The sequence below is a fragment of the Sus scrofa genome, chromosome 5 (genome assembly GCF_000003025.6).
Source record: "Sus scrofa isolate TJ Tabasco breed Duroc chromosome 5, Sscrofa11.1, whole genome shotgun sequence".
In the NCBI taxonomy this organism is placed as follows: Eukaryota; Metazoa; Chordata; class Mammalia; order Artiodactyla; family Suidae; genus Sus; species Sus scrofa.
In genome coordinates this window covers 45,399,642-45,418,244 of record NC_010447.5, presented here as the reverse complement: position 1 = coordinate 45,418,244, position 18,603 = coordinate 45,399,642, and the positions used below count along the sequence as shown (strand labels likewise).

General features: G+C 33.2%; 1 protein-coding gene across 7 annotated transcripts in view; it reads left to right on the top strand.

Annotated features, from left to right (window-relative positions):
* CCDC91 (coiled-coil domain containing 91) overlaps positions 1-18,603 on the top strand; it is a 387,500-nt gene that overhangs the window by 107,417 nt on the left and 261,480 nt on the right. For all 7 annotated transcript variants that reach the window (XM_021090992.1, XM_021090995.1, XM_021090994.1 and 4 more), the window contains 3 exon segments: positions 15,029-15,189; positions 16,099-16,302; positions 17,052-17,156. In XM_021090992.1, coding sequence (XP_020946651.1) covers positions 15,029-15,189; positions 16,099-16,302; positions 17,052-17,156 — 470 coding nt within the window.

The following is an 18,603-nucleotide window of genomic DNA, read 5'->3' as shown; positions in this document are numbered from 1 at the left end:
TCAGGTTGATATTTCCCTTAAATGAACAGTTTTAAGACTTCATACCCATTCTATTAGTTTTCCCCCCAAAAAAGTGCAGAGGTTTCAGCATTGACATTTCATATTAACTTTTTTTTTTTGTTTGTTTGTTTTAGTCTTTTATGCTTACTAAGAGGTATTTCTTTTATGTTTCATTGCACTCTTGTGCAGACATTATTTAGGTGAAGGCATATCCCTTTCTTGAAATTTTTACTTTGGGAACTGCAAGATGTTTGCCATTTTCAATTTACTTTATCCACATGGTTCATTAATTTTAATGGATATAATGGTAATAGAATTTTATTTAAACTACTTAATTCCTCTGGATTTGGGCATATAAAATATATTGAAGTACTTCTAAGAGTTTAAGTGTCTATAGCCACTATTGCTTGTAAATTGCTGAATAAGAGAATTTCATGACATCTACTTTGGGTTGATGGCATATGGCTTTAGATAGCTTTCTCTAAGAATATGTTGGTATGCTGAGCTTTTAAAAAGTAATATAATCATCATACTGATAAAATTAAGCTATTTTGCTGCTGTTAATATTATGATTTTAAAGTGTACAAAAGCCACATATATGTATTTTATTTTTTTATTTTTTCATTTTATTTATGTTTTTGTCTTTTTGCCATTTCTATGGCTGCTTCCGCGGCATATGGAGTTTCCCAGGCTAGGGGTCTAATCGGAGCTATAGCCACCAGCCTGCACCAGAGCCACAGAAACATGCGATCCGAGCCGCGTCTGCAACCTATACCACAGCTCACGGCAATGCCGGATCCTTAACCTACTGAGCAAGGCCAGGGATCGAACCTGCAACCTCATGGTTCCTAGTCAGGTTCATTAACCACTGAGCCACGACGGGAACTCCACACATACATGTATTTTATACACATAGTTATGTAAATGCTGGATTACTTCTATGGCAATACTTAAATACACCATGCTATTGGTAGAGTATAGATGCTCCAGACTTAATTGTAGGGATAATAACCCCCCGGATTCTAAAGTGAACAGTTCCATGTGTGTACAATTTTGCTCTTTTTGTGTAAATGCTGAAAATTATTTGGGGGACATTTATTTCATCTTGGAAGGGTGTGCCAGCTTCTTGGAAATGGGAGTTATGTTGTCATCTATTGAAACCTGTCAGTATGTTGCTATGGAAATTTTTAAACTGATATTTCTATTTTATGAATTAAATAACAGGACAAGAAAATTATTTTAACTTCAAGAAACATAATAATTAAATCAAAGTATTAGCATACATTTTAAAAAGAAGCAAGAGTGGCATGGGCATATAGAGAGAAAATAGTAAGAATAGTAGAAGCTCTTTCAGAGAATAAAAGAAGAAAACTTCAGTTTAAGAAGGAATACTACATATGGAAGAAAGAATAGAAACTAATCTGTAGTTTAAAGAGAATGGGAATTTTGTCAAGCATTATATTGAAGGTTTAAAGAAAGAGGAATGAAGAAATAATTGTGAATTATGTTTTGCTAATGTTCACATACTATAACTAGATTTCCTTTGCCATTTGATTAACTGGAAAGGCAGAAGTAGACTTTAAACTAGTTTCACTTCAGTGGTAAACTAGTTTACTTCATTTTGTTTTCCATTGGCAGTAGGATATGGTTAAGAGTTTATTTGAGGACTACTGATTTTACTTTATTCATTTAATGGGCATCGTTAAATTATATAAGCTCTCCAGGATTTTAATAACAAAATGGTAGGTTCTGTTGTTGGTTTCATTTAAATATACACTTTATTGAGGATATTAGTTTTATTAAGTTCTTATTAAGTTTTCATCTCTTTCTCTCTCTCTGTGATTTTACTGTTAGGTAGTCTATATTTTGTTTCCTTGCCTTGTATTTTTAATTGAAAATAAGAACTAGAATACTCATACACACAAACTCCTGACCCTACATGACCCTACTGACCCTTCAATTACATTTTTCATTACTTTGTAGTGGAGACCGGGCCTTGGAAGCAAATAGAGATTAATTCTGAACCTAACTTGACAATTTTCTAGCTGTGAGGTCATGGACATAACGGTTAAACCTGTGTTCTTAGGTTCTTCATTTATGAAATGGGTATTATTAGAAGGATCAAATCAGCTGACCCACAAAATATCTTGTAGCTGCTGGCTTACCCCACAGCCACAGCAACACCAGATCCCAGCCACATCTGCAACCTACACCACAGCTCACAGCGACATGGGATCCTTAACCCACTGAGAGAGGCTGTGGGTTGAACCCACATCCTCAGGGATACTAGCTGGGGTTGTTACCTCAGAGCCCCGATGGGTACTCCTCTCTTCCCTTTCTTCATTTCATTTGTTTGACAGGCTTTTGAGCTACTGGTTTTGGTCATGTAGAAAAAAATGTTTTTGAGTAAAACTGCATTACCAACTTTCAGCATAAATGTCGGGTTTATCTGATTTGCCGAGTCCATTGTCTTTGTACCTTTCTATATTTCATAGCTCTTTGTATATTGTAGGTTGGTAGACATGTAAATTCTGTTACGCCTAGTAGAATTTCCATTGGCTTCCTTCTCTTTGGAAAAAAGTAGTTTCACTTCCATTTGCAATTCAGCATTCCTTTACTCCTCATCAGTTTGTGCTATTTTAACTTTTCCTTAGAACTGATTATATCATTTGCTTAGGCCTTACTGTGTATATAAGTAGAATAAAATCTTTCACATGTATTCACTTAATATCTCTATGAGAGTCAGATTTTACCCATTGTTTTGGAAAATTATCTTTCTCTATTGTTTATTTTTATTGTTTCTTTTTTGTTGACTATGATTCTTTTACAGTGTTTTGTTTCAGGTATACAGCAAAGTGATTTAGTTATATATATATTTTTTCACATTCTTTTCTCTTATAGGTTATTATAAAATATTGAATATAGTTCCCTCTGCTAATATAGTAGGTCCTTATTGTTTGTTTATTTTATATATAGTAGTGTATATATACTAATTCCAAACCCCTAATTTATCCTTCCTGCCTTGTCCGCTTTGGTAACCGTAGTTTGTTTTCTTTGTGGTCTGTTTTGTATAGACGTTCATTTGTGTCATATATATATATGTTTAATAGACTCTACATATAAGCCATGTCCTAAGATACTTGTCTTTCTCTGTCTTGCTTACTTCACTTAGTATCATAATCTGTGGGCTCATCCATGTTGCTTCAAGGAATATTATTTCATTCTTTTTTATAAGTAACATTCCATTGTATAAATATGCCACATCTTCTCTATCCACTCCTATGTTGGTGGACAGTTAGGTTGCTTCTGTGTCTTGGCTATCTGTATCTTTGGAAAAATGTCTGTTTAGCTCCTTTTTGTGGTTTTTTTTTTTTTTTTTTTTTGTGACGTTGAGTTGTATGAGTTCTTTATTTTTTATTACTTTAATACTAATGTGATATTCTTAGAATAAGTTTTCCAGTATAAAGGATTTGTGTTGTATCTTTCATTGCATAGTGTCTTAAATAGAGTGGTACTTCATAACTGTGCTTTGTATGAGTGAATAGGTAAATACAGTAATCCCCAAAAGAACACAAACACTTTTTTTCCCCTTAGGTGTCTCATCATGTTGTAATGATATTTAAAGGAAAAACTTAAATTTCTTTTAAATTTTTTGAGGTATAATTTACAGATAACATTGTATTAGTTTCACACATGTAATATACTAGTATGATATCTGTATATACTACAAAACGATTACCACAATAAAATCAAGTTAACATATGCTATTATACATAGTTACAATATTTTTTTTCTTATGGTAGGAACTTTTAAGATTCATTCTCTTAACAAGTCTCAAATATACCATACAGTATTATTAACTATAGTCACCATGCTATATATTATATAAGCATGATTATTTTATAGCTAGAAATTTGTACCTTTTGATCCTGTTCACCCATTATGTCCACCCTTACCCTCCGCTTTTAGTAACCACTGATCTGTTCTCTGTACCTACGTGCTCATTTGTTTGTTTCTAGGTTTACTGTGTGAATGAGAGCATATGGTATTTGTCTTTGACTTATTGCACTCAATAATATGCACTCAAAATCCATCCATGTTGTTGCAAATGGCAAGATTTCCTTCTCTTTTTTATGGCTGAATAATATTCTAGTGTGTTTGTGTGTTTGTGTCTGTGTGTGTGCATGTGTTTGTGTGTGTTTTTTCTTTATCCATTCATCCACTGATGGACACTAAGATTATTTCCATATCTTAGTATTATATATAATATTGTAGCAAACATAGGGTGCATATATGTTTTTGAGTTAGTATTTTTGTTTTCCTTGGATTAATACCCAGAAGTACTGGATCATATAGTAGTTCCATTCTTAATTTTTTTTAAGGAATCTCTGTACTGTTTTTCATAGTATCTGCATCAATTTATATTCCTACTAACAGTTCACAAGAGCCTCCTTTTCTCACTAACACTTATTTTTTTTTATATTTTTTGATAATAGCCAGTCTAACAGGTGAGACTCATTGTGCTTTTGATTTGCATTTCTATAATGACTAGTAATGCTGAACTCTTTTTCATGTGCCTGTATGTCTTTGGAAAAATATTTATTCATATCATCTACTTATTTTTTAATCAGATTTTTCCCTATTGAGTTATATGAGTTCTTTTTATGTTTTGGATATTAATCCCTTTGAGATATATTATTTGCAGATATTTTCTTCAATTTATTAGGTTTTAGTTTGATGTAGCCCCGCTTATTTGTTTTTGTTGCCTTTATTTTTGGTATCTAACAGAAAGTCTTATGGGAGTTCCTATTTTGGCTCAGCAGGTTAAGAATCCAACATAGTGTTGGTGAGGATATGGGTTTGATCCCTGGCCTTGCTCCGTGGGTTAAGGATCTGGCCTTGCCACAAGTGGTGTAGGTTGAAGCCCAGATCCGGTGTTGCCATGGCTTTGGCATAGGCCTTAGCTGCAGCTCCAATTTGACCCTTAGCCTGGGAAATTTCATATGCCATGGCAGGTATGGCTGTAAAATTAAAAAGAAAGAATCTTTTGGATCCAGTTTCCGTAGACTGAGGAACCAAAAACTGCCTCAGCACAGTACTCTAACATATTGCTTTAAGTTGTGATATTATTTTTTTCTTCCTCCTGCGAAATTGCTTAGAATTTGCCCATGTTTGCCTATGAGCAAGAGTTGAAAGAAATATAATCTCAGATTTTAGATGGTAACTTGCCTTAAAGACTCCGTTATGATTTTGAAATGTTTCTTCCATATTTTTCAAACTTACTAGACTCATTAGACAATGCTCTCTGTATTTTATTAGTCTTTTCTATTGTTGCTTTTATTCATTTTTTGGAGTGCTGTGATATTTTCTTCCTGCTGTGATAATAAAGAATTAGTGGTGATTTAAATAGTGTAGTTTTTTATTTATTTAGTGTAGTTCAAAAGTTATGTTTATATGATATGATTTTTTGTCAACCATGGTAGCAGTGGATAATGAGGACATCACCTCTGCCTGTTTCTTTTAGAAATTAGAGCATAAGTTTTTTAGTCACTTGTGTAATTCTAAAAATTGCTGACTCAAGTTTGTGGTGTATAGTGTTGCCTAACCAGCTCTTAGGGATACAGTATTATTCCTCAGAGAATCAAGTAGAGATGGAGCCTTTATTTGTAGAACACTCTGGAGAATAATTAAAAATAACTAAAATGCTGGAAATTTGATCAAGTATTTGATCTGTCTTTTAATAAGTGACCATTTCTATTTATGTTCCTGTCTCAACCTTTTAAAAGCTGTTATATATATTTTCTTTAAATCTCTGACCTAGATATCCTAGATATATCTTGAATCCATTAAATTACATTTATCTATTAAATTATTAATCATGGGTCATTTCCTATAGGGAGCCTTTCTTATAGAGAGGTAAAACTTTTCTTTTTTCTTTTTTTCTTTTTCTTTTTTGAGCCATACCCGCAGCACGTGGAGGTTCCCAGCCTAGGGGTTGAATCAGAGCTGTAGTTGCTGGTCTACACCACAGCCACAGCAATGTGAAATCCAAGCCGAGTCTGCAACCTATACCACAGCTCATGGCAACCCCGTATCCCTAACCCACTGAGCAAGTCCAGGAATAGAACCTGCGTCCTCATGGATGCTAGTCAGATTCGTTCCACTGAGCCATGATGGGGACTCCATAGAGAGGTAATACTTTTCTAAACAATGACTTTTACCCTGTTTTCTGTCAGTTAAAAAATCCATCTGCTTTTTATTTATTAACAAATCTTCATATTTATATATACTGTTTGGATCATCTTCAATTGTTGCATATTTTTTGGTTTTCATATAGATAAAAAGAATGGTGAAAAAGGGGGCCTGGACTGGGTAAGAGATTTCTGAATGGAAATTAAAGACCAAATGTATTTTCTAAGTAAAAGTTGTAAAAATCATTATCATTGTATTGGTATTATCCTCTAGAATTATTTAACTGTTAACAGTTATAAACAGATTTCTTTGGGTAGAGTTAAAAGTGCGTGGCTATTTACACCTGTTTCTTGTTTAGACTTTACAAGAGTTATTATGCTTAGGTAAACAAAATAGAGTTGACCACAGGCAGAATTACGGGAAAAGAATTGCATACTCTTAGGAAACTTGGTACTTCTTTGCTTGTGCGGTGTTATGACTTAGTATGCTTTTTGTGTGTTTTAGAAGAGATCCGTCAATGAAAAATGATATGCTCAAAGACTTTGCTAGTTACTGTTACAAAATTAGAGATGGAGAACTGCCATTAATTGTACTTTTAATTAGCTTTATGCTCTAAAGTAATATATGATGACCTGTGTTCTTTAAGTCTTTGAAAACCAAGGATTTCACATTTGAAATGAAACAAATTTTGTCTGTACTCTTGCTTAAGACTTAAAGCAAGCAAACAAACCAAATATCCCCCCTAAAACAAAATTTTGTAGATTTCTACTTCTTGAAAAGTGTTGGTTGGGTTTTTTTAGAAATTGATGCTATTGGGTACACTTGATTTTATGATTTTAAAGATTTTTGGCACAGTCAATTTTTAATAGACCAAATATTGCTGTTGCTGTTTGAAACATTAAAATTTGTAATAACTTTTTGGACATATGAGAAGATAATTACATTTTACATATTGGAATTTCTAATTTTCCATTATTAAGCTTAAAAATTCCCATTGCTATGCAAACATGTATAAATATATTATCTTCATTATTAAACTATATTTAGGGTATGTATATATGGACTGCATTTATGAATGTGGATTTTTTTTTACGGTGAGTTACTGTTATTGGATGGTCACTTAAAATTCTCTGAAGGTGTGTGAATTATAGAATAGCAAAAAACTTAAGAGGCTTACATGAAAAAAAGATCTAGTTTCCCTTTGGAGGATCATACATTTATATGTTTTCTTCCTTTCCTTTGTTTTCTTATGTTATTTTTAAAATAGGTTGTGAATTATATGTCCAGTGATCATTTATATTATCATTAAAAAAATTTCTGAAAATCTCAATAATGTCTCATACATTGAAAGTACATGTAAATTATAGGTATTTGAGGTTCAACTTTCTTTATGTCTGGAATAAGTTTTGATGCAATTTGTGGGATGCCAGAAAGACTTGCACCTCTAAATCTTCTATTTATTGGTCTGTTGCTGACTTTTGACATCTTTTCACAAAAGCATCATTTCTTTGAGTACACTAATTGGTCCCTGTTATCTTGAGTTTGAGTTAGAGTTTTTTCCTCTCTTATTTACCCAGAGCAAGTTTTGATTAGTGGGATAGTAACTCATGGAGGTTGAGTACTACAACCAGGAAAGGCATTGCAACCAGAAACCTTTAAAATTATATTTTTTAAGCATGTGTATTTTTTCTTTTTTATATTTAAAAATTTGCCTCATGAATCTAATTCACTTAAGAACTAGAACATGACCAATTCTAATACTCTTCTCTGCTGTCCCTGTCCTTTCTCCTAGAGGAGACCACTGACCTAAGTCTTTTGTTACAATTTCCTTGCTTTTGTTATAATTTCCTTGCTTTTGTTATAATACAGTAAAAGGGAAATTTTACTGTATGTGTGTATGTATATATACACACACGTATATATATATATACACACACACACATATATAATACACACACATGTGTGTGTGTGTGTATACTCTATGTTTAAAGAGTTTTGCTTGTTTATATGCCTTATAAAAAATGGGTTAATTCTGCGCAAACTCTCCTGAAAATTTCTTTCCATCTAAATTTGTTTTCAAGACTCATCCATGTTGTTGCATATCCTTGTAGTTTCTTTTTCCCACTGATGTAAAAGGTCCTAATTTATGATTATCACACAGCCCTTTTAATCGTTTGACTGTGAGCAGGTATTTAGGCTCTTGTCACTTATTTGCTGTTGTGAACCACTCTGCTAGGAGTATTCTTGCATATGTTTTCAGTGATGCCACGTCTGTCCTCAGCAGTTTTGCATAGGGGAGGCTTTGGTTGAGACCAGATCTTATGAGTAATTTCTTGTCTATTATGAAAATAAATTCCTTTTTTGCTCATTCCTCTTGACTTTTTGTTTTGATTGATGGAAAAGCTGCAAGAAATAGACAATTCCTATCTACTTTTCAACCATTTTCTTTAGATGTTAACATTTTATTGTGTTTGCTCTATCTTTATTCTTCTTTTCCCCCCTCCTCATTCTCTTACTTTTTTCTTCCCTTTTCTCTTCTTCCCCTCATTATTCATTTAGTATTCTTTTTGTTTTTTTCCTGGGGCAATATGGCCAGAATACCAGGTCCCAAAGTAACTTTGGTTAGTTCTTGCCCTGTACTCTTGACCCCCATTTCTTTGTAATGTGATTAGATTATTTATGTGAAACATGGTTCAGTTGATGTTCTTTGTATTCTCTTTCGGGGGTCAGTCCCCATTCCCCTGCTTGTTCATTTTATTTTTATTTTATTGAGTGTGTGAAACATTAACTTGCTTCCAGAACTCAGAACCATATTACCATATTCCCCCCGGAGAAGAGGTACCTCCCACTCACTATTCACTTCTTCCGCCTTTCCATTTCACTCCATCTCTCCTCCACCTATCAGTCAGTCTCTTTAGTTTTGGCTTCATCCTTCCTATATTTCCTCTATAACAGATGAGTAGATGCATGCATCTTTTCATATGTTTAAGGACCGTTCGTATATTTTCTTTTAGGTGAATTGACTGTTCATATTTTTGCTCATTATTCTACATGTATTTCTTTTTTCCAGTCTTTTTCTCCTAAGTTTTACATATATTACACATATCTTTTTTTAAGTTTGCGGTTTATTGATTTTAAAATATGACAGACAAAACATTTTTATGTATTCTTTAGGAAGATTTGTCAAACTTTTCTTTTAGTGTATCCGGAATTGAGTCATAGTTAGAAAGCCCTTTCTTATATGCAAGATAAAGTGCTTACATAGTACTCATATTTTCTATTAGTACCTATATGGTCTTATTTTTTTATATTTAGATCCCAGATTTATTTATAGCTTATTTTTTCATTTGCTTATAATTTGAGATATGAATCTAATTTCATATTTTTTGAAATGGCTAATCGCTTGTTCTAGGATATGTTTGTTAACAAGCCCATCTTTGCCTCAGAGATTGAAAGGCTACTTTTGTTATGTACTTAAGTTTCATGTATACATGGGTCTGTTTGTGGACTTTCTGGTATATCCTTCTGGCCTATTGCTGCACCCAATAAATACACCATTTTAATTATAAAGGGTTTATTGTATGTTTTCATATAATTTAACATAGTATATCCTAACAAGGTTAGTAGTATTTTTTAATATAGTTTAATTTAGTATATTTTAGTAAGGGGAGACATATCCTCTTTATACCTTTTCTTTTTTAGTATTTTCCTGCCTATTGTTGCAATTTTCCTTTTTCCGTGTGATATTTAATATCCATTTGTCTAGCTGTATTATGAAAAAGCTTATTTACTTTTATCAAAATTACATTAGGCTTATAAATTAAAGGAAGACTGGAATCTTTATGATGTTTTGCCCTATCCAGTTACAAGAGATGTCTTTATTTGTGTTCAGGTCTACCATTGAGTCTTTCAGAAGTGTTTTAAAAGGTCCATGTTTCTTACTCAATTTATTCTTAAATTTTTAATCTTCTTTGTCACTATGGAAAACAGTATTTTTTTGCTATCATGATTTTCTCTAAATAGTTACTGTTTTTACATATGAATGCTGTTACTTTCTGTTCTTTAAGTTTGTATTTGAGTACTTTACTGAATGTGTTTATTATTTGAGTTAGTAGAAATATGAGATAGTTTTCCTCCTTTTCTTATACTTATGCTACTATTTAATTTCTCTTGTCTAATTTCCTTTCTTTAGTACAATGTTAAATGGTATGGAGATAATAAGCATCCTTATCTGATTCCTGATCTTAGAGGCTATACTTGTAAGTTTTTTCCATTAATTGACATGCTGACTTTAGGACTAATGTCTAAATGTTTTATATTAAGAAAGTATGCATCAATTTCTATTTTTTGAGTATATTTAGAAAATATAGGTGCTTATTTTATGAAAAGCATTTTCAGTCTTCGAGATGATTATATCATTTTTCTCTTTACATCTCTTAATGTGCAGTAGTATATTAATGAATTCCATAAATGATGAACCAGCTTTGCATTCCTATAACAAATCTGACTCATTCATTGCATATCATTTTCTCAATATGGCATTAGATTTTTTTTACTAATATTTTATTTAGAACTTTTACCTAATTATTTTCAAATGATACTTTGAAAAGCTTTCATCATTCTGGTTTTGCCCTGTCTTTATCAGGCTTAGCTACCAGTATTATGTTAATGTTATGTAATGCTGATGAAGTTTTCCTTTATTTCAATGTTCTGGAACAATTTTGTAGTGTTGGGATTATTCATTTTTTGAATTTTTGTCAGAAAGTCTCTTGGAGTGCTTTATTTGTAGTTTAGTTGCCTTTTATTTTTTCTCAAGGAAATAGATATATTTTTAAAGTATTTTTTAGCTTTAATCAGATTAGCTTTTATAAACTATGTTTCTGTAAAGAATTGCCCATTTTATATAGATTTTTCAAATTTATTTACTAAGAAGTCTGTAGAGGAGTTTTATGATATAAAAATGTTCTTGTTTTAATTACTATGTTCCTCTTGTCACTTAATTTGTATGTTTGTTCTTTTCTCCTTTTATTGATAGTTAGTCAACTACTGTTTTATTTTCTTAGAAATCTAGGATTTTAATTAATTAGATCTACTATTTTTTCTTGATCTACTATGACATCTGCAGTATATTTATTATTTTTATGTGCTTTTTAAGTTTTCCTTGTTCCTATTTTAGTTTATGAGCTGCAAATTTAATTCATTTTTTTTTTAATCGAGATATTCAGGGCTCTAGATTTTTTTCTAAACACTGCTTTGGATGTATTCCATAGATAAGTAATATTATAATTATTATTATTTTTTAGAATTTCAGTAATATCTTGACAGTGGCAAATTAATATTGTATTGTGGTTGGGTGGGTAATGGAATAGGTGAAAAAATTCCTGGAAAAGCTTGTTTTGAATGTTGACAAATGATAATTTCAGTGACAGCTTTCCTTAACTGAGTGTTTACCACTAATTTCAGTGACAGCTTTCCTTAACTGAGTGTTTACCACTCAGGGAGCATATATATATATATGTATATCTTACCTCATTTAAACTGTTTAGTATTGTTTTGAGGTACATATTATTTGCCCATTTTCAGAACAGGAAACTGATTTATTGGACTTTGTGTAATTTACCCAAGGCCACATAACAAGTAAGTTGTTATTGTTCAAATTTGAATCCATTTCTGATTCCACAGCTATGACTTTTACTTAGGCAGTAATATTGTGAGGTCACAGAGGGATTGAACAGTATGGCATAATCAGGGATAGCACAGTGTGACTGAAATCAGCTTGGCACTTACTGGTAACTTTTCTGGCTTGGGCAAATAGTTCATTGAGAATCTTTTAATTAAGATGGAAAACATGAAGCGTAGCAGGCTTATGTAAGATGATGGGTAAGTTTGATGTACCTTTTAGACGGCTAAATGGGACTCTCAGATGGTGAGGTGAGCATGTGGATCTGGAGGTCTGCACAGTGGTTTGTGCTAGAAATGTGTAGTTAGGTGTCATTAGTGTATAGGTGACAATTTAAATAATGGGTTCTGATAGTGGTCAGAATAATAAGAGCATTGGGAAGATCAGAGGGTGTGGGAAACAATGAAATTAAGCTTGAGTGGAAAAGTCCCTGCAAAGAAAACAAGAAAAAAAAATAGTCAAAATGTTAGGAGGAATCTAGGATGTAGGTTCACAGGCGCCAAGGGAAGTGTTTCAAGGAAAAGGGAAGTCCATACATAGTATTATGTGTTCTGTAGAATTAAAGAAAGAATAGCTGAAAGGAAAATTAGTATCATAAATGATGGGTCTTGTGGAGTGATGAGGGTTGGATGAAGAAGATGAAAATAGAGGAATTTGGTTATGAAGGGAAAGTATAGTGGGGTGGTAGTAACTAGTGGAAAGTGTGAGGTTGAGGGGCCTTCTCTCCTCCCTCACCTCTCTTTTCCTTCCCCTTATTTATCTCTTTTTCCTTTCTGCCTCTCTCCCTTCCTTCCTTTATTCTACCCCCTTTCCCGCCTTCCTTCCCTAGTATGATATACTTGAACCTGTAATGTTACAGAATGAGAATTTAACTCATGACATGACATCTTGTCTCAGATTATGAATCACATAAATAGATGTAAAAATGTTCAGGTGTTGGATGAGAATGATTTTTTTTTTTTTTTTTTTTTTTTGTCTTTTTGCTATTTCTTTGGGCCGCTCCCGCGGCATATGGAGGTTCCTAGGCTAGGGGTCTAATCGGAGCTGTAGCCACTGGCCTACGCCAGAGCCACAGCAACGCAGTATCCGAGCCGCGTCTGCAACCTACACCACAGCTCACGGCAACGCCGGATCGTTAACCCACTGAGCAAGGGCAGGGACCGAACCCGCAACCTCATGGTTCCTAGTCGGATTCGTTAACCACTGCGCCACGACGGCAACTCCGAGAATGATTTTTTTAAGAGTTTCTTAAAACTCTTAAAACCAGGATCATAGTCACATACATACCTTTTATACATGGAAATAAATATCCTTCTCCAACAAATTTTAAGGATCTTTGAAACAGTGAAAATAATTTCAGCACAGTGTTAAAACTATACACATTATAATTAAAACCTCATCAGCAACTCTATGACAGTTTTATAGATGAAGAAACAGAAGTTAAACAAACTTGCCAGTTGTACACTTGTGGCAGTATGATTTCAGAGTCTGTGCTCTTAATCATAAGGCTCTATTCCTTTTTATTATACTATTGTACTTACTTTCATCCTTGAAAATTAACAGTAATATTTTGTTATAATTGTGATTCAGAATTAGAAGTTGGAATATTTTGACATATTAGGGAAATCTGTTTGCATATAGAATAGGGAAGATTAGTAAAAATTTTCTAAAATATATATATCAAGTACAAATATTTGAAATTTCAGTTTTCTGTATTTTAGTTTAAAATAATGACATGCTTAGGGGAGAAGTTCAAATACTTTATCCAGTACGGCACTTAGTATTTGAAAAACATGATATTGCTACAATAAAAGTGTACATGAGACATGATTCATTAGGGTACCAATCAAAAATTCATACATTCTTTATTTTGTTAATACCTAATGACCTTATAAATGTCTTTCTTCAGGAAAAAATGCAATTTCCATTGTGAGCTGCCTTCCAGAATTTATGGTAGAACTTGGCTGACATTCCTACTGATGCCAATGTGGAATAGAGGTCTTTGTAATTTAGAAAGTCAAAACGTATAAATGAATTACTATTGGAAATGATTTAGTTATCTTCTTCAACTTTAAAACACATATTTAAATTTTTAAAAAGAACATTTGAAAATAAAGTAATATGAATATAATCTGTTCCTTTTGCCCTTCTCAGTATTTTTGTCTCTTTTCATGTTTGGTATTTGCTTTCCTTTCATGGCCTTTATATTTGAACCCTAATAACAATTTAATGAAGTTTTGTTGTGAAACTAATTACACAGTTGTATTTCAATGTTATTTTTTGGTAAAAACAATTCAGCCAACCAGAATTGACTTTAACATGAGAAACCTTTTGTTGTTGCAAAAGAAGAAGTTAACACAAAGACAGTGGAGTAGCTATTTTAAAGTAATTGTTCTTCCCCTGAGCTCACTTTATTGTAATAAATAATTGACTTGACTTGCCTCCTGGATCATGAGGTCGTTGAGTACGTAGATGCATGTCCTGCTCGCTGTTGTCTCCCCAGTGCTTAGTGCCTGTGCTTGACAGTGGTAGGCATGCTAGTGCTCTTTCTCAATGATTGGAATAGATAAATAATATATTTCTTTCTTTCTTTCTTTTTTTTTTTTTAAGGCCATACTCGAGGCATATGGAAATTTCGACTAGGGGTCGAATCAGAGCTGCAGTTACTGGTCTACACCACAGCCACAGCAGTGCCAGTTCCAAGCCATGTCTGCGACCTACACTGCAGCTTACAGCAACTCTGGATCCTTAATTCACTGAGCAAGGCCAGGGATTGAACCTGCATCCTCATGGATACTAGTCGGGCTCCTTACCACTGAGCCACAATGGGAACTGTAAATAATATATTTTTATAATTTCTCATGGTTGGAAATGTACCCCGGATGGTAATGTGTTAGTATGTAAGCACTAAGATGTTATCAAACTGGTTTTTTTATGTGTCTGGGTCTCACATGGAAATGTCATGTTAAATTTAGAAACAGTAGTTTTTGATTTCAGACAACTATCCCTGAAAAATAGTTATGGAATCTTCATTTTCTATCTCATTGCTTTTACTTTCCTTACTCCTTTTCCTTTCCTCTACTCTCTTTCCTTCAACCTGTTCTTTATTTTCTTTTTACTAATCCTTTTTTAAAAATTTTGTTTGTTTTCCTTTAGTATCTGGAGTCCATCTTTCTCCAGCTGCTCCTGAGATTGTACTGGACCATGACCACACATCTCCTTCAGTTGGCTGTCTCTCTTCTGAGCCCATCATTTCGTCACCAGAGAATATACATGCAGGCAACAGTATTGTCAGTCAAACTCTTCCTAAAGCACAGGTAAAGACAAGCATATTTTTATAAGAAGTTTGCCTACTTATAAAGTTGCATACTGATCTAATTAAAGCTTTTGAGTTTCTTTTTTTTTTTTTTTCCTTTTTTTCCTTTACTATGGGTCTCTAACTTTGAGGTTAATATCGAGAATTCACATAACTGAATAACATGTTTGTTTTGTGGCACAATTGCAAAGTATTTAAAGTTACCAAAATATGGTTTGAATATCTCATTTATTAAAATTGACCTAGTTTTGCATTGCAAAACATGGACTTCAAAAGGGAATATAATTACAAAAAATTATTTCTCTTTTCAGGGAAGCTTACCATATGTTTTCAGGTATTAGAGTATTCTTTTCAATTTAAGAGTAAAACCAAAACCACAGCAGTCATAGGGTTTATTCACTCAAATATTTATTAATCCAAGCATTGTGCTAGATGCTGGAGTTAGTATAGATTTCCAAAGTGCTGTGTGCAATATTGAGTCACTTGTTATTTTTACTAGAAAGTGATGATCAATTATAGGTTATTGATACATTTCAAATTCTGATTTACAGTTTAAAATATAAACAGAATCTGTGTGTATGTGTAAATTCAAGAATATCAGATGTGTCTGTGCTTAATTATACACTCAAGTGTAAGAGAACGTTTTAAAATGTTTTAGTGCTTTGCTTGCAAAATAATAAATGCTTTAAACTCAAAAGTTTAGAGAAAATTTTGTTTCTTATTGCAAAGATCAGGTTGTTGAAACAGTTTGAGGTCTTCTGTTGATTTACTTAAAGGGTGAAATAATTTCGGAACCTTTGCTACAACTTAATTTCCAAATGTGGTTTATGGTGCCCTTTGGATGTTTTCTTTCTTGGTACAGTGTAAACTTTCCCCTCTTGTGTATTTTTTTTTTTTTAATGTGGTTTAGATTCAGCAATCAACACACACTCATCTGGATATCTCACTTTTTCCATTGGGTTTAACTGATGAGAAAAGTAATGGAACAATTGCTCTTGTGGATGATTCTGAGGATCCTGGAGCCAATGTATCAAACATACAGCTTCAGCAGAAAATTTCAAGTCTGGAGATGAAACTCAAAGTTTCTGAGGAAGAAAAACAGAGAATTAAAAAGGTATACTTGCATTTGCCTAAAAAATTCAATTTTAGAAATGCATATACTGCAAGTACTGTGTAATACTAATCTCTGGTTAAAAACTCATCATTGGAAAAGTTACTGTGCTCCTTGGTGTAGGTTTAAATCAGTCATATGAGTTTGTCACTTAGAATAGTCTTTGCTAAGAAATTTCTAGTCCATTAAACATGTACTTTTAAAGAGATAAACATCTTCTAGTAGACTTTTTTCCCTCTCGTGAATGCTTCCTTCAGGTTTATTTTTGTTTAATTTGAAAGCAGATAGTATTGTTCTTATTATGTAGATTAGAAAATTTATAATATTCATTTGTCCTTATAGGAAGTCAGGTATCATGGGGTATTTGACGAGTCCTTGGGTATACATCTATTTTAGGAATTTATTTATGTGTTCTCATTTCTCTTTCCTACAATTATATCTATAAAAAGACCTTAGCAAATTTAGAAAGTATATGTAGAGATAGAGTGTTGTTTACAATTAGTTTAGATGCTTTTCTTTATTTTTTGCATGAATAATTTTAGTGTTATGTCAATATTAGTGTTATATCAGTGTTTGATATTGGTCTGGAAATGAGATTGAAGCATACATTTTATAATATTGTTGAACTTTAAAAATCATACTCACTCTGAATTCTTTCCTTACCAAGTAATTTCCAGTATGTTCATTGACAAAACTGAGTATGTTTTATGCTTTTAAATATTACAGAGTTTATGCTTGGATTTTTCTTTTAGGATGTGGAGTCATTGATGGAAAAACATAGTGTCTTAGAAAAAGATTTCCTTAAAGAAAAAGAGCAAGAAGCCATTTCTTTTCAAGATAGATACAAAGAACTTCAGGTAAACACATGCATTAAGAATTTAATATGTAAGCCTTTTGATGAAGCATGTAATATAATTTCAAAAAATGTTCAAGAGAAGTTCCCATTGTGGCGCAACGGAAACGAATCCGACTAGGAACCACGAGGTTGTGGGTTCCATCCCTGGCCTTGCTCAGTGGGTTAAGGATCTGGCATTGCCATGAGCTGTGGTGTAGGTCACAGATGCAGCTCAGATCTTGTGTGGCTGTGGTGTAGGCTGGTAGCTGTAGCTCCGATTAGACTCCTAGTCTGGGAACCTCCATATGCCGCGGGTGTGGCCCTAAAAAGACAAAAGACAAAAAAAAAAAAAGGTGTTCAAGAAATACTTTATGAATGAAGAATCAGATACTGAAATATGTAAAATATTGACTAACATGGATGAAATTAATGATAAATGCCATTTTGAAAAGTATGAATCTGTGAGAAGCCGTGAAGGTTAGTTGTTTAAAACTCAACCTGGTGAAAACTATTCTTTTTCTGATGATTTTCTCAATTTGGAATTTGGAAAACAATGTTTTCTTATTGTGATTACATTTGAAAAGAGCTTAAAATTATATATACCCTAAACTGAGATAATTAACCTTTTCCATAAATTATTTGTAATAAATATCACCTCTTCTTCTCCTCAAATTTCCTTAATAAACTTGTTTCTTCTACAGTCTTTCCCATATCAGTAAGTGGCTGGCCTTTCCAGTTGCTAAAATCTGAAACCCCTGTTTATTCCTTTTTTAACTTACCTCATGTCTTCCTCGAGCAAAACGTTTTGGTTCTACCTACAAAATATCTAGATTTCAGCTGTTTATCATTATGGTCACTACTACCAACCTGTTCTACACCATCCTTATTTCTCCCTTAGCATACTGAAGTATCTTCTATTCTAACTAATCTTTTCACTTCTGTCATTGCCCACTTACAGACCATTCTCCACATGGCAGCCAGTGTGATCTGTTTAATAGTTAAAGCTGCTCATGTCATTTCTCTGCTCTGAAACCTTCAATCGCTTCTCATCTCACCCAAACTAAAAGTCAAGTAAGTTCTTAAAATGATTTGCAAGGCCCTGTGTTTTCTTGTGCCCCTTCTCCCTGCCTTGCCCCAAGTCCTTCGCCTCAGTCCTTTTGCCTTATCCCTATGTCTAGAACACATTTCCCTCAATTTTCTGCATGGTTTATTTTTTTTTCACATGTCATTTAGGCCTCCATGCAAATATTTCCCTATCAGAGAGAGCTTTCCAGACGGTGCTGATATTCCCTGTCAGCCTTTCCACATTCTGCTTTATTTTTCTCCGTAAAACTTTCATGTTTGACAAACCGTGTAGTTACTTGTTTATCTGTCTAGATCATTTTAGCAGTCTCCTAAGTGGTCTTCCAGCTTCTCTCCTTGCCTTTCTCCCTTAATGAGGCTTTATTTCGGCAGATGGAGTAGTGTTT